The following is a 24,818-nucleotide window of genomic DNA, read 5'->3' on the forward strand; positions in this document are numbered from 1 at the left end:
CCAACATTTGACAAAACTTATGATAAATTATATTTTGATATAATTGTGCTAATGGGATTGTTATGATAGATAGCTGCTAATTAACATTCAAATGAATAAAACTGATTCATTTATTATTCAAGCCTTCCTATCATTAACAGTAACGCACCAATTTCACGTGCATACGTTTTTATTTTTAGAAATAATTTATTGAATTGGACTATTGAATTGATATTATCTTATAATACGAAAAATACGAAATACGATTGTAAGGACACAAACACAGTTCTCGTTTAATGCTTGCCATCCTGTATTGGAGTAGCCTAATAACATAAAAAATTCTGTTTCAATAAAGTTTAAAAAATGGTCGAGTTTTTTCTATAAATTCTAAAATTACATTAATCCATTCTCATACATTAACAAAGTTCTTTGATTATATTTTTTTCAACTTCACAAAGTATGTTTGTAGTGAATAAACTCGATTTTTCGAGTTTTGTCTCCTGTGTTTTTGTGCTAACGAAATATGATTTCAATAGATCACTTTAAGTAACTTGCATCATAAAATTAAGGCTGTTTTCTATTTATATTAATAAAACTTTCTTGTAGTCCTCTTGCATATCCTTTTGCATATCAATTAATTTTATGGTTTTATTGTTTTTTCTTTCAATATTATTCCAGTTCTGTAATACTTGATCATAATTACTCATGTCTACTATGAGTAATATTTTTGAACCTTTTAACTTATTATGTATATTATGAAATGTATATAATAATCCACACTAATTATAACTTACATTCCTTCTTTGTGTCCAATATAAAAGGCTTCAAAAATTAAGTTCTTGTTTAAAGCTTGTAAAATTATTTTGTGAAATTTGATATAAGATTTGTTTCTATTGAAATCATTTATTGACCAAAAAAATCCATAACTAACAGATAATCAAGAAAAATGTAAAAACAAATTTATAAGTTCAATTCACAAATATATTACAGCTTTGTAATTATAACTAGACTATTTGATTGTTGCACATAAAGGAATTGTACGCACTGGTAGCCGGGTAAAATAAAATGCTTCTAATGACTCGACACGAACTATTACTACGATGTGAATATAGATTTCACGACTTGACTTCACAGGGTCCTTTTGTTCCCGGCGTAAATAATGCATTTACATCTCGTTCACAATTTGAATAAGCTAATCCAATTCCAAAACCTCCTCCCAGAATTATTGGCCACTTTTTCCTTTTGAAAAATAATACAGAGAACACTGTGCCAATAGCTATACCACCACCTGGGGACAATGATACATTTGGTAAAGAAAAAGTTAAAAAAAATCTAACATTAGGTCTTAACAAGTTTGCATTTGTGAATGGTATAGCATTCATTTTCATTGTCATGCAGAATGATGTGGATGAAGCATTTATCATATATAATGATTAAGATATGATGATCTGACTACCAATATAATGAGAATATTTTATTTACATTTTAATATCTGATGTTGATATTTCTTGATCGCTCAAAGTAACTTTTACTTTTTATAATTAATTTATGCTTTAAGGCATTAATAAACACTATATAGAAAGTACAGCACGAATCAATATTAATTATTTATTGTGATGTTTATAGTATAAAATATTTTACAACTGTGTATGATATTCTATATGTATATATGATATTCCATATTGATTAGGCTGCCCTTATAAACAGTTTTTAGTCAAAGGTTCGGATATCACAACCAATTTGAAAATATAATAACCCAATTTTAATATTTTGCTGAAATCTTTACTGTACATGAACCTGTTAAGTTCCTACAAGATTATCAGTCGTATCAGTTATCATAAGATTATCAAGATTATTTGGTGTGCAGTTAATTTATCAAAAATATGTTTAAATGTTATTTTTTTAAGTTAACTGAATAATTAGATCTTCTGTATAACATATAATAGTTAAAAAATAGTTTGATGTATCATTATTGCCCTGAAGACACGACTTATGATTTTTCAAGGTGAATACAGGCTTATAATATAATAGGCAAAGGCTTTAATAATCGAGTTGGAGTTTAACTCAGCTCCTGGACCTACCCTAGGGCAGTACTAACCTAATATAATATAAGGTAGCACTTGCATAACGATGAGTATAGTATTATAGAAATTTATGAATCTGTAAAAATTGTGCTTGAAAGTTGACATACTTATTATATATTAATAAGGGTAATACGTGTAAAAAGATGGCCTTAGTTAAAACATTTCTTTTTATTAATTCTGCAACGCCATTCTATTATTTCTTTGCATTATAGAATAGAACTTGCATAATACCAAGTACAGCAAAATATAAAGCTTTATACTTCTCAAAATTATGCCAGAAAGTTGATATACTCATTATATGTTTAAAAACATTTTTTCATTCTTTTCTCTAACTTCTTTTTAAAGAAGACATATAGACAGATGCCATCTTTGAATAAAGATGGCCTCAGTCGATACATTTAATTTTATTATTTCTTTAACACATATATTTATTATAAGAGAAGTTTATATTTTGAAGGCTAACAGATTTTGCGTGAGTAGTTGTTACTTATAAAGTGTACTAATTATGATTTATAATAGTATGATATATTAACATATATGATTTTATCATATACAATTGGATTACAAAATGGCAATGGCAAATCTTATTTCTCTGCAATTTGAGCGAGCACTTGCATAACAACGTGTACAGCAAAATAAAAAGTCGTCTATCTCTAAAAACTATGCTAACAAGTTAATGCTAACTTAAAAATTATGCTAACTTATTATATGTTCATAAACTCAATATATGTATAAAGATGGCCTCAGTCAATATATTTATTGACTTTTTTCTTATAAGGAAGGCTTATATTTGGAAGCCTACAAGCATTGCTTAAGTACTTGTTACTTACTATTAGGTTAAGCAAAAATGTATTCAGTGATAAAATTTAAGCCAAATAATAATGAATCCTAATTACTTACCAAATTTAATTAAGCCATCTTTCATGCATCGGTCCCATCTTCGGCTTAGCTCATCTTCGACATGGGTTGACATTGTGAAATTATTACTAAAACGTCCAAAATGAGAAAAACAGTAAAACCATTAAAATTTTATATAAACATTGAACAAAAAAATGTTTTAAAAATTATTATAAACGATCATATTACCTCACAACTTTCTTTTTTTATGCAAAACGTCAAATTGAATTGACGTTTCATGCGGTTGCATAACATAACCTCATAATAGATCGATGGCTATTGAAGTGCATGAAGTTGCTTCAACTTGAAAGACTTCGGCGCTGCCAATCGTGAAAATTTTAGAATTTTGAAATTTTCTAAACCATTGTTTTTAAGTCAGGGTTGATAAACCCATCATGGTCACGTCAACTTTCAAACAATAAAAATATGGCCCAAAACAATAGAATCATAATGCAAGTGAAATATTGTTTTAGGATACACCATACGTCTAATATATTTTCAATAAATTTGAAATCATTTATACAAATAGGTGATTTGTAATTTATTTCATGCATGATTTTTATCATAAACTTTATCACAAAATAAAAATTATGATAAAATTTAAAAAACATAAAGTCTGTTGATTTACCTATTAGCACAGTATCATCTTCTGTAATTCATTTTGTTTTCTGAACAAAACGTTTCTCTTAATTTTGAAATTTTGGTTTGTGAAAATAAGGTAACTAAATATCTTATTGCTATCAATAATAATATACAATACAATTTCAAAATCGCTTTCATTCATTAATGATTTTTCTTAAATAATAAAATTTTTGTCACAACATATATATATATATATATATATATATATATATATATATATATATTAAATTTTTTCTAATAAATGCAAAATAATATTTTTTTATACAAAACAAGACAAAGAGATTAAGAGATTTAGTATCACATATTTATATTTTGAAAGTTTTTTCGACGTTGGAACATATTAGTCAAAATTAAATTTTTGGCGTATTAGAGATTGATTTTGATACATATATATAGTAAAAAATGCTACTCTTAGCTTGAAATTACATTCTACATCAAATTTATATTGGAAATGACCATATTTCAGGTCTCAGGTATTAAACTCTAATTTTTTTCTTTTTATTTTGGAATATTAATTTGAATCTATACTTTCCCATTTATGAAACCTAGAATCTTACACACACACATATTATACACATAAATATATATATATATATATATATATATAAATATATATATTTATATATATTATATTTTTTTAATTAAATATGCTTATATGTATTATAATGTTTTATTGGTACAGATATACACTATGTTGTACATAGATTATAAATAAATATATTTCTATAAATTAATTAAAATCTTTGATTTTTATAAATAATTTCTCTAAACTATATATACATATTATTAATATAATGAGATTTTTTAATTTGTCAACAATTTATTAAAACTAACAACTTTATGTAGATCTAGAAGATCGTAATGGCTGTAACACTATTTAAAGAATTTAAAACATATTTTTTCAAAAGATCACAATAATTATTAAATAATAATTGATAATATAAAGTTGGTTCAATTTATGGCTTAAAGAACTTTGTCTAATTAATAATTTTTCTATAAAACCTCCTTAACATAATTTTGATAATCATTTTTCTTCATTTCCAATTCGGGGTCATTTAAACCATAGAACCAAAAACTCTTCTGCCCCTGGTCAGAACCAGAGAGACAACGATGACAGTGACCAAAAAAACTACGAGACAAAGGAACCAGGCAAATGTCCTGCACATACATCTCTGCTTTTTGCTGGTTCTTAACTTTTTACTCAAAAGTTCTTGGCGTGGCATGTCTAATGTGAAATCTGCTTCTGGACGACCTCCTGAAGGCTGAAAAATAAAAGAAAATTAGTAAAAAATAAAATATTTGTAAAATATGATTAAAAAGTTCCCACTTGATCTTTAGTAGTATGTAAGTAACTTAACGAGTTTTTGAGTTGACTTTTTACAGCGACTTAAAAAAATTCAATAAAATCAGATGTAAAAACTATTTTTTTTAAATGACTGGCTATTTTTATAAATTTGTAAACAAGTTTATAAATTAAAACGATTTATGAACAATATACTAAAATAATTCCCTGGTCTTCAAGATAAATGTATAATTCATTAGATGATTCTAAACAAGGTTAAACTTAAACTATTTTACGTTCGGATAAGTTACTCACAAATCATGCAAATTAGTTCTGCATGCATTCTTGTAAGACGTCATATAAACAAATTTCTGTTTGTTTTAACTTACATCATTGATATATTAATAATAGACAAATAACATATGATCTACAATATTTAGTTATATATCGATATGATTTTTTTTTATTTTTTTAAATAGCAAGCAGAGTTTGAAAGTTTTATTAGATGTCGTGGTGCTACTTCCTAACTGCAAGGGCTTTGTTTAGAAATCAATCTGAGGTTGTTCTATTTTGATATAGTTTTATGATACACTTTTACTTAATCCAGCAATGCTGGTCAGGACTATTTTCACTTGGAAACATTTTTTCACCTGTATTCTCAAATTTTATCAGGATTCAAAGCATCAGTAAATGCAGAATCAATGATAAAAATCTGTATTTTATATTTTACTGGTCAGTATAAAAACCCTCAATGTCAAAAAAAAATCTATCAACCAAGTTTGTTGTACTTAAAAATATTGATCTTATATCAGATGAATTACATTAAAATAATCTAGTTCAATTAACCAAAACAGTTATTTACTTTGGAATTAATAATCATTTACGCCAATTAAATAAGATTTTATTCTACCAGTACGGTACATTAATTTTTAAAGCTTTAAGAAATTATGTTGATGTTTCATCAACTCGGAAGATATTTTAATAGTTTTTACGACTCAATCAATTCAGCTTTCTAACACTACTCTTATCATATAGTGAGAAGTGCAAAATATTTATTTATATAAGAAAACATTTGAAGTAAAGGTAATATAAAGTTGGTTCAATTAGTAAGGACTAAAAATTGAAATTGAGATGAACTTAGAAGCTATTATGGATACCATATGTGAACCCTAAAGGTGATCCAGATATTGCTTTACTTGAATTTGCTAAGACAGATTTTGTAGCTAGGATACCAAAATTTCAAGGTTAGAGAAACAAAGTTTGCAAAAAAAATCAGATATATTGATACTTCACCCATTCACCTTTTATCAATGTAGCAATCAAATTACTAAGCGTTTACAAACTAGAAATTAAAATCTTCAAAAACAGTTTTGCAATTGAAGTAAAATTCATATTTTTGTGCAATAACTTTTTGCTTTATCAATTATTCAGAGAATTGCAATCTGTCAAGATCAAACATTTAGCAACATTTGATGAAAATTATAATGGTGCTGCAATTAGAAGGCGTGTCTGACTTTATACCTTACAGTAATAATTATGAAGGTATGATATTTGGAAGAATGCCATAGGTTCATAAAAATGTAATGGAGAGAAATTTTACTATTTTCAATCTCTTGGTTGGACTTTAACGTAATGCAAAATAACTCATATCTGGAAATTCGTATATTTGAAGATTTCACACAAAGGATACTAACTGAAGACTTCCTTTGGTATTTTCTTAAATTATGAAAAAATTTACAATGCTTATAACTCTTTGAATATGATTCCAAAAATTTTGATTTAAATAGCAATCAGAACTATGTGCTTTATGAGCTGTTGTGATCTAATTCCTTAATCTAGTCATCTATTGTTATTAGAAGGCAACCTAGTGGCTGATGATCATTCTCCTTCTAATGAGATTATTAATATAATTTTTCTAATAGTGATGTGATATTTATTGCAGAAATGCATCAATGAAACTATTTTACTGGGAATTTTATTTTAGATCTATAATATATGATATATTATACATATACTTCATGAATTAGAAACTAATGTCAAATTGGCCTAAGTGGACTAGAACCTATGGCTGCAAGACCATATTCTTTCCACGAAACCACGTCTAACTTTAAATATTGAAATTGGGTTCAAATTTTGACAAAGCAATGAACCACTGATTCTGACAACATATAGTGTGCAATAAAATAAATAGTATTTTAGACCAAGTTCTTTCAGCGAAGACCAAGACCAAGTTTTTCTAAGTGGGCTAGAACTTGTGGCTGCACGACCATATTTTTTCCACGAATCCACGTCTAACTTCAAATGTTGAAATTGGGTTCAAACTTTGACAAAACAATGAACCACTGATTCTGACAACATATGGTGTTCAATAAAACAAAAAGCATTTTGGGACCAAGTTCCTCCCACGAAGACTAAGACCAAGACCAAGTTCTTCTAAGTGGGCTCGAACTTGTGGCTGCAAGACCATATTCTTTCCACAAATCCACGTCTAATTTTAAATGTTGAAATTGGGTTCAAATTTTGACAAAACAATGAACCACTGATTCTGACAAAATATAGAGTGCAATAAAATAAAAAGTATTTTTAGACCAAGTTCTTCCTACGAAGACCAAGACCAACCCCAAGTTCTTCCCATGAAGCCACAATTTCCCCAAAATGACGAAATTTACTTTTTTGGATACTCAATATTTCACTCATTCTGACCAAATAAAGAATGCAAAAAATGAGTACAGTTAGTTTCAAACTAAAGTGAACAAATGGTTGCAGGATCAAGTTGTTCTTAAGGAGCTTCTACAAATGTTAGAATTGGATTTAAATTTGGCAACAATATCCCGTTCACTAGGACCATCCAGACATCCTTATTATAAAATCAAAAAATAACAAGGTGCATTTCCTCATGAACTAAATATGTTAATAGATTGATCTCAAATTTTTTCCACCAACTTCTTCTTGGAATGAAAAAATTCAAATTAATGAACCGGCGTAAGGTTGGTCATTACATTAGGTAAAACTGTATCTGTGTCCGTATTTGCATATAGATATATATTATTTAATAAAGAAAGTAGCGTATCATATATTATGCAATAGGCATAAAATATGTTGAATTTACATAAAACAGACATCACAAAGTTATGCTCAGGAATGTTAGACATTACATCCACGTTAACCTCTATAGCACACGTCAAGAATTATTACTATGCGCGGAGCGAAATTATAAAGGTAATGGAGACAAGTACAAAAGCAATTTTAAAAGTTAATTCAATGAAATTGCGAAATAACATATCATATATCTATTGTATATGTGTGTATATACACACATAGTCACATGAAGGAATTTGTTGAGTCATTCGTAATTGAACTTTTATACCTTATTTAACTATAATTGAACTAATCATTTATTTTGAAGTTTTTGCTTAAGAAAGAACCTTTCCACTCATGGAGATAGACGAGCTTGTCCTGGCGCTTGGATTTATTTTACCAATTTTCATATTTTTTTAAATTTTTATCAACTCCCAAAGTTATAGCAATCGTCCAAAAATGTAAAATTACATTTCTTACATATCTTTACGTTCCAGAGGTTTCTGAACATTTTGGCACACCTTATTATTAGAGAAATGGTTGTATGTGTGTGTGTAGGCACGTATCAAACTATTTGAATAATTTAAAATCATTCTATTTCTAATGATAAGGAGACGTGCTGATTAGTTTTTGACAAAGACAAATAGAAAATAGGTCTAAAAACATTTAATATTTCTTGATTTTTTGGGTAGGGTAGAGTAGAATAGATATCTCGTAGAAAAATAAGTAAAGTTAAGAATTTTTCTACAACAATATTTGAAAGTATAGGGAAAAAGATGTTTTACCTTGATTCTACGATATTGCTTTTGGGAGATAAACGGCGATGTTTGAAAATCCTTAACAAAAGTATTTTCTTTCTAAAAATCTTTCTAAATTTTTGTCGAAAAATCCACATCCGTTTAATTTGCACAAAGTATGTTACTTACATTAAAAAAAATTAGATAATTTTGAACAACGCAAATTATGTTCACAAAATTATCATATATGCATTTTGTACCTTTAAAGTACCTTTGTTCATAAAGAATAATATGTATATATACATATACATATATTTGGAGAAAGCAAACGATATTAAATTGACATCTTCCTACAGATTATATATATATGAATAAAATAAAAAGAAAGTTTATCCGAGTATTGATTGCTCACATCATATGTGCTTATAATAAATACATATACATTTCATATGTGCATTTATATTACGTGTACATGTATGTATTGCCAAAAACAATATTTGTAGGTATAATTTTTATATTTCATCTGGAACCCTAAACTTCATTCGAACTTAAAGCCTAAGCTATTTTTAAAAAAAAGCTTGCCTTTAATATTTCATATATAATTGTAATAGGAAGTCCTTTTCTTTAGGAGCTTTGAAGGATTGGTAATGAAAAAAATATATATAAAAATTTAATATTATTACATAGATATCGCAATAGATATTAAGTAATAACATGCCCAATCAGAATAGTTGATATCTAATTAAAATTAATCTTAATTAGTATTTCTTAATCAGGATTGTTGCACATAGTTTTGTAATATATTGAATCTAAATTGGATCTCAACATGATATCAACAATTACGTTAATTTCATGAAAAGTAAAAAATAATATTCACCAGTATTAATTGGATTTTTTTTTTTAAAAACATAAACTTTGCCTTGGGGAAGTTTATGATCTATGCTTTAATTAAAAAGGCAGACAGTAATATTATTGAACGAAATCAGAGATTCATTATAATTTAAAAAAAATATTGGAAATTAGAACTGTTTTTTAGTTATAATAACACTTTCCACTTGTATTTAGTGATAAATGGTATTGTTATTACTATAAAATTTGAGTTTTGAAAGGCCCTGTACCCTTAGACTTATTGCTACTGAAATAAAAAAAAATGATCCAGGGCGCTCAGTAATAATTTTTCTGGTAAGGAGGCGATAAGTCAAATAAGTTTGGGAATCACTATTCTAAGAAACAGTAAATTATTAAAATCTTTGGCTATTTATTATATTAAATTTTCACTGAACAAAATTACAAAATTCGACCCTGTTATTGCGTACGATGCTCGAAACAATAACCTTTTTATTTATATTGCGACACCGCATCTGCACAATAGACATTCCTTCGCCAATGTTTTTTATATAAGATAACAGGGTTGTACTTCAAAAAATAATATTAAATACTTTATTTTTGCTACTGCAAATTATTTTTATAAAAATCACATTATTTTGTTAAATAAAAACTATACTGTATAATCAAGCTAACATACGTCTAATAAAATATTTTAACATTGTGCTACATCGGTTGTAGCAATATTTTCTTAATCTACTATCTTTATAAGTAGAGAAACTAATATCAAACTTAGCTTAAAAGTTCCAAGACAATTTTTATATGAATGTTATAATTACTAATAAAGCCAAAATAAATATACCATTTATAAATCTCAAGATATTGTAAATAATTACAAAGATATAAATTATTAGACGTTACAGACTTCTATTCATAGGCACTTCACGCATTCATTTTATCAGTGAATATATGAAAAGATTTATTTTTCTCATTACAAAATTTACAAATGAATCAGAATCAGATATAATTTTAAGATCTTTAATTCAACCATATTTCTGACACTAAGTTTGAAATTTGTTCGAATTCTAATAGCGCCTCCTCAAAATATATTTGCAACTTTTATATAACTCACTAATGAAATGATTCAATTAATGCTTCAATAATTCATACTATTTTTAAATTTCCTATATTCCCTATTAAAACTAGAAAAATAATTATTATCTGTTATACAATTCATATTTATTCTTATTTTTCGGAATAAATGCGCTTATCCTTGTATTCTTAAATCAGCCAAGCGCATTATTACACACTTCTTTAAAAGTAGTAAAAACACATGCGTAACGTCGCTTCCATATTTAATTTGATTGCTATATTGTTAGTGTGATTAATTTTTTTTATAATTTATTTGAAATAAATATAATTAATTTAAAAAAAGTTTAAAGTATGATGATGATGACGATGGAAGAAGCGACACTGTCCAACTTAGAAGATCTTGCATGCTGATCTATTCAGATTGGAAGAATTCAAGATAAACACGGTATCGATGATCGAAATGAATTTTGCATATCGTATGTAAATATGTAATCGTTGGTATATATATATATATATAATATATATATATATATATATATATATATATTTACAACATTTGTTGCATATGTTATCTTAACGATCGCAGCTGAATGTTTGCAGTACTTCATGTTCTTTTATAGTGAGCATACGTCTTCTTTTATAATTTTTGTTATATTCAATGAAAATGATTAATATAAACTATAAAATCCAAATTTTCGGATAGACAATTAACGAATTGCCACATAAATCTATTTTTTGTGAACTTTATCTCACTATCCATCAACTAATTAAAAGCATTTAATTTATGAATAAAATCTTGAAAAGCATATAGATTATCAAGTAAAAAGAATAAAATTTTAAATCATTATATTTTTCCATACGTTTTGACATATAGTTTTATGTCTACCTCAGAAAATATGATCATTAATAACAATAATCCAGAGAACTTAATTGGCACTAGCACCAAACTATAATACTACCAATAATTGTGGATTAATTAGTGACTATAGTTGTAGTAAATTTTAAACAATTTAGTTTTAGAGCAAGGACTATTCCAAGCATCCGAAGCAATAGAGTCTCTATTCAATTAATTTTTTTTCTCAATTTTGTCTATATTTGGTGAAGTGGTAATACATAATAGTAGTAGTAGTAGAAGTAGTAGTGTAGTATTATTTTGTAGAGCTTCGAACAAATAATCCAAAAAGAAATGAAAAACAAAAAAGTTTTTTAATAATCTATTTCTTGATTTATTTACTGTCGACGTTTCGGAATTAGGTACGTTCCATATTCAGGGCATCTGTCAAGAAACATGACCTTGATAAGATTTGAACAAACTTATCAAAACCATGATTCTTTTTGTTTTTTATTACTTTTTTGGACTCTTTGTTCAAAGCTCTACGAAATATTTACAACTCCAAGACTCTACCATCTTCTAATAGTATTAGTATTAGTAATAGTAATAGTAGTAGTAGAAGTAGTGCTATTAGCATTGATAGTAATAGTAGTAGTAGTAGTAGTGGTAATAGTAATATTAGTGTAGTAATAGTAGTAGTAGTAGTATTATTAGTAGTAATAGTATTATTTCATTTTCAATTTCATTATCTTGTAACATTGAATAGAATCGTCATTTATAAAAAAAAACTGTTAAATCATTATTACTATGATAAATAGAATGTATCAATCATATGATTTGTAAAAACATTATAGCTAACATTATATATATATATATATATATGTGTGTGTGTGTGTGTATATATATAAATTATAATAGCATAAATCTGTTAGAAAATCAGGTCATCCAGTCTTATGCTATTTCAACGGTTAATTATATTGTTATATTATAAGCATGTATATAAACATACATACTTATAAATGTATATATGCTCCTTTATAAAGATTTTTTTAAAAGTAGTCATTTTAATAAGAAATATTCAGAGATAATTACAGCTTAACTTGCTTATGAGACGTTTCTAAGAAAACTAGTAAATTGCATCACACATCGCGATTTTAGATGTTATATAATATTTTAAGATCAGTTTTCATAAGTGAACATCTTTTTAAGACGATATCTATTCTTTTTTACTTTAAAATTAATGAAGTATGAGATCATTTATGTTCTGAGAAAAATCTTCATAATATATTTTTTTAATTTATATATATATATATATATATATATATATATATATATATATATATATATATGTATATATATATTCATCTCTCATGCATGCATAAATGTTTAATCCGGTATGCAAAGCGACCTTGTAAGGCCGTACAAATCTAAAGCCTGTTTTTGACCCATACAAATAAACCAAAAAATACAAATATTTTATTATATATGTATATATACACACATCTTGACAAATACAAATACCGTGGAATTATTTCGTAATATAATTGCCACTCGCAAATATAAAAACATGATACAGTTCATTATGCTTTCAAGTTTTTGATGATAGCATAATATAATGATCAAGAATTTTTAAGTGGAAAATTTTATAAATATACTCATTTTCAATAGTCATATATAATTAAATATTGATTTTATACTGTGTAAAATAATCTCTATTATGTAATTAGATAAATTAGAAGATTTGGTAATTTTCATTAAGGTTGTCCGGTAATTGTGATTGCATGAACTTTCCGATATGGAGATAATCGATTGAATCGATAGAATTGAGATTTAGTTACAAATTCAAAATAAAACTAGTTCTCATAGGCCTAGAATATTTTAGGATGTTTGATAAGCTCGTGTAAATTTAAATACTTTACTTCTATTCTAAATTAATCAACATTATTATGAATTTCTATATAAATTATAATCTGTCTAAATATGGTGGTTTATTGAGACAACCCAATGGTTTGCCTCTAATTTGTAGTACAAAAAAATTAAAAACAAATTTTTTACAAAATATTACAAAAAAACAATCTGGCCGATCTTTACCAAAAACTGATTAGCAAAATCTCTTCATAAGCTATTGTAGTATTATTTTTCATATTAAGATTAAATTGGAGGAAAAATATTTTATTACTTTTATTTTTATTATCGTGATTCATGCCCATCATCAATCCATTAAAGCACGAAAAATTTCTGTGCTGAATAATCATTTATTCATTGAAAAATATTTGGTATAAACTGTAAAATTTATTCATGTTTTGCAATAACAGGAATCATAAAGTTTATGCATAATAGAAATTTTATGAAATATTGTGAAATATTACGGAATGACACTCTTCTAAGGTTATGACTTTGATAATGACATTTTAGGAATCTTTAGTGACCTTAAAAATATTTACAGTATTTTGCTTATTCATCAATATTTTTCTGGTAATGTTCATCTTCTTTCAGGTAGTAATAATAATAGTAAGTATTTTATTTAAATACTTGAAATTTTTATGAACAACAAATTTTATGAATTTGTGGTTGATCAGATTTTCGTATTTTTTTAAATATTTTTAAATTCTAGGAAAATATATCTTTTCTTTTTTCTAAGATTGTAGCTTGCAGAAGTGTGTATGCATACTTGCAAATATAAAAATCTGTATTTATAAACCATAGAAAAAAGGCTAATATTTATAATTATAACTAGTGAGGTGCATCACATCGTGCCTTAAGGCAAATTGCTGGAACTTCCCGTACCGTAATTAAAAATTTTGGCACGAAACCCAAAAAAATTACACTAAAAGTGTACACATTATTAAAATCTCTATAAAATATCTGATAATTTAATGTACATATGTCCAATAAACATTTTTGACCGCCAAATAACATTTTTTTAACTTATTTTAATTGAGAGAAAAAATTCAACCAATTCTTGTCAATGCAAGTCAAATGTTTTTTGAATTATTAAAATCGGACGCTACGTTCTCTCAAAAACTGAGTTACCGTTTTTGGCACTTTTTGCCCCATATCTTCGGAACGGCGAGACCTGCCTTCGCCAAAAACTAATCAGCACGTCTCCTTAAATACAAATTGAATGTTTATTGAATTATTCAAATCGGTTGATCGGTGTTCCCGAAATCGTCGACGAAAATTTGTATCCGCACGCACACACACACACACACACATATACACACACATACGTCCATTTTTTCTAAGGTATGCCACAATATTCAGAAACTTACCCTACGGGAAGTTAATAAAATTTTCAAGTTATTATATATTTCTATAAAATTTTAAGGTAGAATATAGCAAAGTTTATTTGTTATATTTCTTACCATAAACTTAGGTAAGAAATATAACAAAAATTTATATTATGAATATATCGTCATGGAAACTTTTATTATTCAATTTGTTAGATATTTTTGCCTATTGACAAACTTTTTTTTTTGCATTTCTTATATGCATTATAATCCATTATTTGAGGACATTTAGTAATTGTTTTGCTTAATTGAGAAATGGCTATTAGAAAACAACCCTATGGTTGTCCTTTGTATTTAAAATATATTTAAATTTTTAATTTAGTATTTTGGCATGATCAATTTTTGCAGTAATGATCTGAAGCTGATTTTTACTCGGAAACATATTTTAATCGATATTTTCAAGCAAAAATGGACATCATTACAGCTTGTTATCAGGTTGTTAACCATTCTCATTTGGGTGGCAATATATCAGATTTATATCATACATCTATGTGCGTATATTGCAACAATGTACTCGAAAGGCTATTTTCTCATAACATCATATTTAAGAATAGATCTCAAATATATATTTCTAATAGTTATGTGCGTATGTTGCAGAAATGCCTCCGAAAGGCAATTTTCTGTCAGGAACATATTTGAGGTTTATGATGTCAAAATAAAATCTGGTGTCATACTGCTTGATACCGAGCTGGCCGAGGTTAAAATTGTGGCAGAGATTAAGGATGATTACCAACGTTCTTTAAATCAAAAATATATTATAAAACAAAGTTTATCTAGATAAAATTCCCTTATTATAAAGCCTATTGTTAACTACGAGATGAAGATAATAGATAATGTTTAGGAAACATAATTTACATTTCAATAGCTTTGTATAAAAACTAAACAATAGAAGTAACAAAACCAAATCGCATGCAAATAAAATTTATTTCACTTAACTCATGCGTTAAAGTCTGCGTTTTGTTGATTGCAATGATATTTACATATTAGCATATCGTGATGATGTTCTGATAAGTGAAAAAAATAATTTCTGTACATAATTTAAATATATTTCAACACGCAAATACAGATCCATGTATTATTAAGATTATATTTACGTTTTGATATATGTAGAAAGTCCGAAAAGGTAATGAGGCGACGACTTATCGACGGATGGAGTGAAATTCTATCGAAATTATTATGACTTTCATAAACACAAGCAAATGTGTATCAGGAAATCATTATGTAAGGAGACACGCGATTATCTATACATATGAGTCGACAGAATAAAAACTCAAAAAAAAAAAAATTAAATCGGAATCAGACTACATACTTCAATTAGATATTACGTATGGTTAATAATTATAAAGCCCGGCATGTTATTATGAATTAGATAACTCGGAAGAAATGAAAAAGAATGAGGTTTTTTTAGAAATGTATCCGGGTTTTAAACTTACGCGGAAAATGTCGCCGGATTTCTAAAAAAAGAATTTTGCATACATTGACTGCATTTCCAGTCTCAAGAATAAATTAAGCTCTATCAAAGATAAATTAATCACTACTAGAGATTAATCACTATCATCCACTACATAAAAGAAAAAATATGTTGCTTTAATTTTATATCTATTTGTTATTTATAATTGAATAAATTTATTTTATATTCAAAATGCTCAAACTACTTAACTTTTAGTTATGTTATTGAGGTCAATATGCAATTATCGATTTACTAAATTGCTATTGCATTTTTTTATAAAGAATAATTGTAGATACAATAGAGCATAATGTGTGTTCTTCATCAGAATAATAAATGCCATGCCATTTCATAACCGTTTTAGATAATTTGATTAGATAATTAAATTGCAATTTAAGCTGTAAAAAAATTATGGTTAACCCTTTTCACTCGCGAATTCCAGAATTAGTATGTATTTTGCCGCCGGAGCAAAAGGTTTAATTGTTATATTTAATTATGAACTAATGAATACAACTAGTCTTTATATGAATACAACTTTTTTTTTTAATTTTTCATTCCAAAAATTATTTAAATCAAACCAAAACAATCAAAGTTGTATCCATTCTTATTACAAAAACGTATACAACAAAATGGTTAAAAATAATATGACCGTTTTTTTTACTTCAAATTTGTAATTTGAATCTTTCAGAATTTTTAAAATTATTTTTTCAGTAGAAATTATACATAACATGCACTATTTAAATTAATAATTATAGTTTTTTAATTAATCGTTTTTTTAATCAGAATTACTGAAAATAAGTCCCAATGAGTCTTTTTTACTTCTAAGTATTATGTGAAATTTTCTTAATCTTAATTAAATATACAACCTAGTAATTAATATAGCTTGAAATTTCAATTATATATTGAAAATAACAAGTTTTTCTGAAATCTGGGACAATTTGCGACAACAAAAACCTGAATTAAGAACAAATATTGCTTCTAGAAAAATTCGGGTTGAAGGTGAATTTTAGACATTTTTGCGACTACTCATATTACTGCAAAATAATCATTAAGCGCTTTTACCATAATTTTTATCAAAATTTTTTTAGTATTGATTTTTAAGATACAATTTAAACAAACACAGTTAAAAAAAATAAAAATAAAACTTAAATAGAAAGGGTTTGACTTGCTAAACCGCCTACATTGAACTTTATAAGTTAGTTCTCTAGTTTAATTAAAATCATCTTTAAATTACACTACTTGTTATTTAATATATATATATATATATATATATATATATATATATATATCAATCCAATAGCTATCAAATTTCGATGAAGTACCACATTAACTTGAGCATGTTTTCGTTTCCTCAATAAATTTTCTAATTAGAGATTTTAATGAATTACCAGTCAATGGTAATGGTATTTAATTATTTAATTAAGACATAGTTAGATTCAACAGGTTTCTCGAAGATAAATCTTGATTAGATTAGATTTTGCACGATGTAATTCGAAGAGATCAAAGTTGGAATTGTAAACTAGTTGAATTAACAAAATATATAAAAACTATATTTTCTTTCAATGGTTCACGCAAAATAATTTTTCAGTATTTTGTGATATTTGTCAGTATATATAGATTAAAAAAGTCTAACAAATACATTAAGTATTTCTTATATTGCGATTGTGTTGTAATTTACATAACGATTGAGAAGGTTTGATTGTCTTTTGCTCTAATTATTGCAACGGCATGCAATTTTCTAGTGCATTGCCTTTTGTTGTTTCATCTATATATATATATATATATATATAAAAATTTACATATTTTGCATGAGCATGCATATAAATATAACCTTATACGCATTTAGAACTTGCGGAAAATCTCATTATAACTGTAAATCTATATGAAAAACGAATTCTTCAACTTAAAACAACAATTCTTCAACAATTAAATGAAGAATTGTATTGCGATACAAATATTTTATTTGGTAATACTTATTTTTTATTTGGTGATATTTATATTTTATTTGGTCAAAAACAATTTGCACCGACCATGAATTGATAGATCTACGCTTTGATCTTCGATAGATAGATAGATAGATCTTCGATGTAAATATAATGAACATGATTCTCATATGATATTTCAAATAAAATTTAATTAGTATTGTTTTTAAAAAATTAAAAATATATAAAGATGTGATACTTACAAAGTATGGTATGTGCTTGGCTTTTTGGTTTTTCAGTTTGCTGCTGATTTCGTCTTTTATATGCTGCGTTTTAGAACTTTGCATATAATACATTTGCCATATGCTAGGTTTTTCACGGTGAGCTCTTGTCTCTAAAATAAATAATAAAAATCATAATTATATTATTCGTCATTATTAAATAAATATAAATTAGGTGTTATGTATACTAATTATCTGACTTTTAAATTTTTAGTACTGATGAGGGCTTACTACTTCTTATAATATCATTGATCACCAATTCCATTTGCTTTTTGATATTTGCTAGTAAAAATTTTGTAATATTTGTAATTTTGTATATTATTAGATACACATACCATCATGTCCAGAATTGTAAACTGCATGGGTCACAAAAAAATATTTTAGAAATTTGATAAAAAGTCATTTCTTTTGCAATTCTATTCTACTGAATTCTGCCCATACAATTTCCTTAAACAAAAAATAAATTTTGATATTTATAAAAGAGTTTAGTTTTTTTTTTTATTATTGAGATTTGAATTTTTTTTTGCATTATTCCCTTATATATACATACAAATTCTTCAACCAAAAAAAAATTCTTTCCTCTTACAATTAAATTCAAAATTCCAGCTCAATTTAAAAGTTAATTATATGATCACGAGGTCGTCAGCAGTCAAAGTACTAAAAATTTTATATCCATTGCATTTGAATTATATTTTCTCGTAAAATCCTCAATAAATTATAAAGACATTCATGACAAAATAATAAAATCAAGATTAATTAATTAAAATTCGAACTGGAATCAGAAGTAAAAATAATCAGAACGTATAAATATTAGAGAATTAGAATTAAATGAATTGAAGTAGTAGAAGAAGTAAGAAGAGTTTAGAAGATGAAATGAGTGGATAGTAAAGAAGAAAAAGAAGAAGAATGAAGAATGAAGAATGAAGATAAGTTGAAAAGTATAAAGAAAAATAAGTAGAGAAGAAGAAAGAAGATTTATATGAAGAAGTTAGTATAAAATTAAAGATTGTAAGCAAGTAATATTGTAGGTGGCTAAAAGCTTGAATAAACGAGGCCATTAAAATAAAATACAAAAAATATATACTAGAAATATTATAGAATATACGCGTATATATTATATTAAAAATATAAACGCCAGCCCAAAATGAGCTCTATTTAATTATGGCACAGTATTAAAAATACTAGGTCAATATTGGAAGATTTAGATGCGATTCACCAACAATTCGATTGGCGTCCCGATTAGTTTCTTCTGTTGTAAAATTATCTTATTTAGAAAACTATAGGTAGCTAACACAAAATACAATAATACAGCTGATCTACCAATATTAAATATATAATATTAAAAAAATAAACTTTTATTATGAATTAACATTTACCTTTACCGTAAAGATCCTTTTTGTCCTTGTCCATCAGTTCATAGTTAATACTCAACTCTGACATATTATCACAATTTCCTTTACTGTTTCGGTTCACAAATTCACATTTAGTTTTCACTATTGGGTCACTTTTCACATTCACATATTCACACTGATTATTAGATTTTAAATTTTCACTTTCTGAATTATAGAGTTCACTATTGTAAGCTTTTTGACTTGCAATATTTTTCGTATTGAATATTTCGTTCTCGAAATTCAGCATGGGATCTGAAAAAAAAGATAAATGATAAGCTTTCATAAGTTTTCTTTCTCCCATATCCTTCGAAAATTTATTTTATTATATGATTATTTATAATGTAGTATGAACATTTTAGATTTCTATAAATATGATATAACATGACGCACGTTGATGCAATAGGAATTGCAGTACTGTCGGAATAGTACCAATTTAAGCAAATGCTGGAAATATAGTACTGTTATACAACTCATTACGAGAATCATTTTGCTAGTACTTTTGCGAAATCAGAGCAGACACAGTATTAATTATTATAGAATTAATACAAGCTCATAAATGAGAGGATAAAAATATATTAATTATTAAAAATAAGAAAACATGAAAGTAATAAATGTGATATGGTAACAAATAGATGGAACAGGGGGAATAGGGTAGATTGATTGGTAGACTCATTAGTAGGTATCAGCAAATCAGCAGGTTCATGGCAATTATATAACATTTTCCTCACCAAATATAAAGTGTATATTAATTTTATTTTTTTACCTTTATCGCCAAAAGCTCTAGTCACGGTCAACAGCTTTCTGTCGCTCCTCAAACATACACTCAAACGCCTCATAGCATCTTCGCAGTTTGATAAATCATTATTTGAACTATGATGAACATCTACTTCACTCCTGGGAAAAACATTGGGCTTCTGCTGCAAAAGATCCACATTCTTATCAGCGCCCATCACCCTGTCGTCAGCAGGCTGACATGGGTCAGTCCTGGCATTTGATATATCAGTCGTGACTTCTAATCCGTAGACATCACCAGTCGTCATGTTGTTGATATCATAACGGGATTTGCCTGTCGAAACGTCACATTGAGTTTCAGAACAATCGTGGTTCCTAATGTGACCTAAAAGTTCTTGGCGGATCGTCAGCAATGCACTTCTAGGAGAATGAGCTTCCAAAAGTATGGATTCGATTTCCTGAGGAAAAACATACATAAAAATAAATGAATATAGGTGTACGAATTCATACGTAATGCACACATACACGCACACACACAGATATATATATATATATATATATATATATTATATTTATGCATATATATGCATGTATCGCCTTTGTTGAAGACAGGCGGTATGACATTCATTATGATTTATGATAATAAGGAAGTAATATACTCTTAGCTGAATTGATATTTTTTCCTATATTGCCATTTTACATAAACAACATTCCGCACCAACATTTCTGGATTACTATTACAACATTATGCAGTGAAAAAATATACAATAAAAAATTAAACTAGTGGGGCGCATGGCATCGTACCTTAATGTAAATTGCTGGAACTTCCCGTACCGTAATTAAACATTCGAGAAATGAAAATAATCAATAATTGTTTTCAATAATTTCAAACAAATTATTGATTATAAAAACCTACCGTAAACCTATAAGTTCATTTAGGCATTCATAAATTAGGCTTCAAAATTAATTTGATCCTTTTTGATAATCTAATTTTTTTTTCGAAATTTTCAATTTTTTTTCAGAAGTTTGAAATTTTTTGATTTTTTTTTTAACGAATTTAATTTTTTGAGAATTTGGAAATTTTTGAAAATATTCGATTTTTGTGAAAATTTCAACATATTCTCAAATTTTTGTGCGAAATTGTTTTTTTTTTAAATATTGCAAAGTTTAAGTTTTTTGAAACTTTATTTTTTTTTTTTTGAAAATTTTGAATTTTTTTTGAAAATTTTTTTTGGCACTTTTTTCACATGTCCTTGAAACGGCTAGACCTGCCTATCCCAAAAACTAATCAGCACATCTCCTTATCAATACGAATCGAATGTTGTTTAAATTATTCAAATCGGTCGTACGTGTTCCCGAAATCGTCGACAAAAATTTGTATCCACACACACACGCACACACATACACGCACATACATCCATTTTTCTAAGGTATGCCAAAATGTTCAGAAACCTTTGATACATAAAAATGTATAAAAAAATTTTCTTTTTTTGCAATTACTCAGCCTACGGGAAGTTGATCGGTCAGTGAGAAAATATACAATAAAAAATTAAAAATATATTACAGAATATAATAGTACGTTTTATATTTAGAGTATTATAACAACTTTCTCAGAGAAATAGAGAAAACAAACATGTAATATGGAACACGATTGATTTTTTATTGGAAATAATGATAATATTGCAAATAATGTGTACAGGAAAATCTGTTTTTATAAAACCGCAAGAATTATTAAACAAAGACATTATTTGTTTTCACACACTACAATCGTTTAAATTGTGCTCTAAAATAATCAAAAAAAATGAAAAATGACGTCAAATTTGGTTAGAAAACCGAAATTGGTTAGAAATGATTCGTATAGAAATACTATTATTGATACAAGGAGTCCCAATGAGAATTATAATATTATTAAAATTAAAAATATGTACAACCATGCCTTGGCTCACCAGAAATAATAGTTACCAAAAATTCTGATTTCTGATTCATTTTCTCATGTCACAACTTCCAATACTAATTTTTTTTTTAAATATATCTCTAGTATATAATAAATAACATATCATAGCTAAAGTACTATTGCAATAGTTTACTTCAAATTAGGTATCTTTCATACCCATTTTAAAAGTTTCAAACTATATTATTTTAAAAGTTTCCAAAGTTGTCATAGTTTGGATAGTCAGATGATTAATGATAAAATTTATCACAATGCCATACAATTTTTAAATTTGAGTTTTTGTATTTATAATATGCTCAATTTCCTAGAACTCAATTACCAAATCAATTAAATTATTACTATATTGAGAATATATTAATCATTTATATTACTTGTGAAAGTTTGACTAGCATCCTTGAAGCATCGCAACGACATTTGCTTTTATTATCATCACTTGGTTCACGTCTGTCACCAATTGTAGAACTTCCTCTACCGTCTATGATTTCGTCTTCATTTCCAATTCCGTCATCTTCCTGACCCTGAAATCTGGGATCTAGATTCAAGTCAATTTCGAAATTGGAATTCCTCCGGTTATTGGAATCATGTCGACTCATTTTTGAGTCGAAATGAGCCGGATCTGGATGATGAGTGAGGTTTGAGTCGGAATCCCAGCCGTCATACTTCCTTCGAGCTAAGATGATTCGATCCATGGGAGGCCATACTGGTCTGAGGGAAATACAATTTAAATTTATTATCATAAATTAAATTTGATGAGATATTGTGCAAAATAATTGGATTTCAATATCAATTGTTAGGCCTAAAAATCCTTGCACTTTGCTTTTGAAAAATATTAAATTTGATAAATAATTTCCTAAAAAATGGTTTAATAGACTCAATTTTTTCTTCAATTATTCTGAAAATACATTTGAAGCCTTTTCAAGCTTCCTAATGAAGCCAAGAAGTATTCTGCTTTCAATCATATGAGCCGTGGGTTGACATCTACGTTTTGGACAACCTAATATCAAACAGTACTGAGAAGTAAAATAGACCTACTTGTTATTGTTCTAAAGTTAAAACATATCATCACTATTAGGAACAGCAACAACCAGTGGCGTCGGAAGCAAATTTTTGATGTATGGGCTCATTTTTTTTAGACAACCAGTGTGAGCTCGTTTTTTTGGACATTTTAGACAGTATCATATTTTGAGAACCCACCCAGCCCATACGGTTCCAAAGCCACTGGCAACAACTCATTAGTTGCATTAAAAATTGCATTAAATAGATAAGACAGACATTGGATTGTTTTCTAATAAGTCCTATAGTTGAGGTAAAATTATCATTAAACATGCTTATAGTCCTAATTACTGTTCAAACTAGTAGTGCATGGCATCGTGCCTTATGACAAATTGCTGAAACTTCCCGTACCAGAATTATATATTCGAGCAAAAAAAAAAAAAATAAATATTGATCAATGGTTAATTACAATTGCTTTACATATTTTCAAAGACAAAATTAATATTACTATTTATTTATCCGTTTATATAATATACTGTGACGATCTTATCGCTTAAAACACTTGAAAATGTTTACATTAAAGAGAAGCCGAATAAATACATCTGAGGATATATTACTTACGAGTATAATAACGCATATAAAATATATACATTTTTAAACTAAATTGTAAATTTAAAATTTATGTATTTTATATATATATATATATATATATATATATATATATTTGAAAATTTTCAAAAAAAGATCTGAAAATTTTGAAATTTATTTGAACCTTCTAAGTGAACTTTAAAAATTAAAAATCTTGGTACGGAACCCAAAAAAATTGTAATAAATTTAGTCCACATGTTTAAAATGCATATTTCTAATATTCATTATTGACCGCCAAATATCTTTTTTTTACGTTTTTCCGAAAATCTCCGAAACCGCTAGACTTGCCTTACTAAAAAAATTAACAATTCTTCACTTCAATACAAGTAAAACGTTTTTTGAATCATGCAGATCAGGTACTCCGTTCTCTCAAAAACTGAATTACCGTTTTTCTCACTTTTTTTCCCCGTATCTTCGAAACGTCGAGACCTGTCTTCACCAAAAACTAATCAGCACGTCTTCTCATCAATAGGTATCGAATGTTTCTTAAATCATTCAAATCGATTAATTCGTGCGCCCGAAATCGTGGACGAAAAATTGTATCCAAACATACACACACACTCACACACATACATGCATACATCAATTTGTTCTAAAACCCTTAAAACGTGAAGATATGCAAAAAAATTAACTTGAAGATTCCAACAAATATCAATATTTTAATATATTTCTGAACCGTTAGTTTGTAAGTTACGACCGAGAAAAACACGAGTGT

General features: G+C 27.0%; 2 protein-coding genes across 2 annotated transcripts in view; both read right to left on the reverse strand.

The window, feature by feature from the left end:
- Positions 1 to 978: 978 nt before the first annotated feature.
- LOC113385420 (MICOS complex subunit Mic10-like) lies at positions 979 to 3,269 on the reverse strand. Its single transcript, XM_026623268.1, has 3 exons — positions 3,150 to 3,269; positions 2,964 to 3,049; positions 979 to 1,267 (listed from the first exon to the last, which is right to left on the reverse strand). The coding sequence occupies exons 2-3, from the start codon at positions 3,034 to 3,036 to the stop codon at positions 1,095 to 1,097; spliced, it is 246 nt and encodes an 81-aa protein (XP_026479053.1). The 5' UTR covers positions 3,037 to 3,049; positions 3,150 to 3,269; the 3' UTR covers positions 979 to 1,094.
- Positions 3,270 to 4,471: 1,202 nt separating this feature from the next.
- LOC113386235 overlaps positions 4,472 to 24,818 on the reverse strand; it is a 61,678-nt gene continuing 41,331 nt past the window's right edge. Inside the window, exons 6-10 of the mRNA XM_026624027.1 lie at positions 22,834 to 23,167; positions 20,543 to 20,969; positions 19,765 to 20,031; positions 18,371 to 18,501; positions 4,472 to 4,864 (exon numbers count right to left, since the gene is read on the reverse strand). Of these exons, the coding sequence (XP_026479812.1) occupies positions 4,658 to 4,864; positions 18,371 to 18,501; positions 19,765 to 20,031; positions 20,543 to 20,969; positions 22,834 to 23,167 (1,366 nt within the window). The 3' untranslated portion in view covers positions 4,472 to 4,657. The remainder of the gene's footprint in view (positions 4,865 to 18,370; positions 18,502 to 19,764; positions 20,032 to 20,542; positions 20,970 to 22,833; positions 23,168 to 24,818) is intronic.

This window comes from Ctenocephalides felis, unplaced genomic scaffold, assembly GCF_003426905.1.
Source record: "Ctenocephalides felis isolate EL2017-DRISC unplaced genomic scaffold, ASM342690v1 CF-g0.4_SCAFFOLD_03571, whole genome shotgun sequence".
Lineage (NCBI taxonomy): Eukaryota > Metazoa > Arthropoda > Insecta > Siphonaptera > Pulicidae > Ctenocephalides > Ctenocephalides felis.

What these genes read in the sequence shown, in the direction of transcription:
- LOC113385420 (XM_026623268.1), bottom strand. Translation starts at nt 3,036, where the DNA reads ATGTCAACCCATGTCGAAGATGAGCTAAGCCGAAGATGGGACCGATGC. An exon ending in AGATGGCTTAATTAAATTTG is followed by an intron (nt 1,268 to 2,963) that starts GTAAGTAATTAG and finishes CATTGTCCCCAG; the next exon opens with GTGGTGGTATAGCTATTGGC.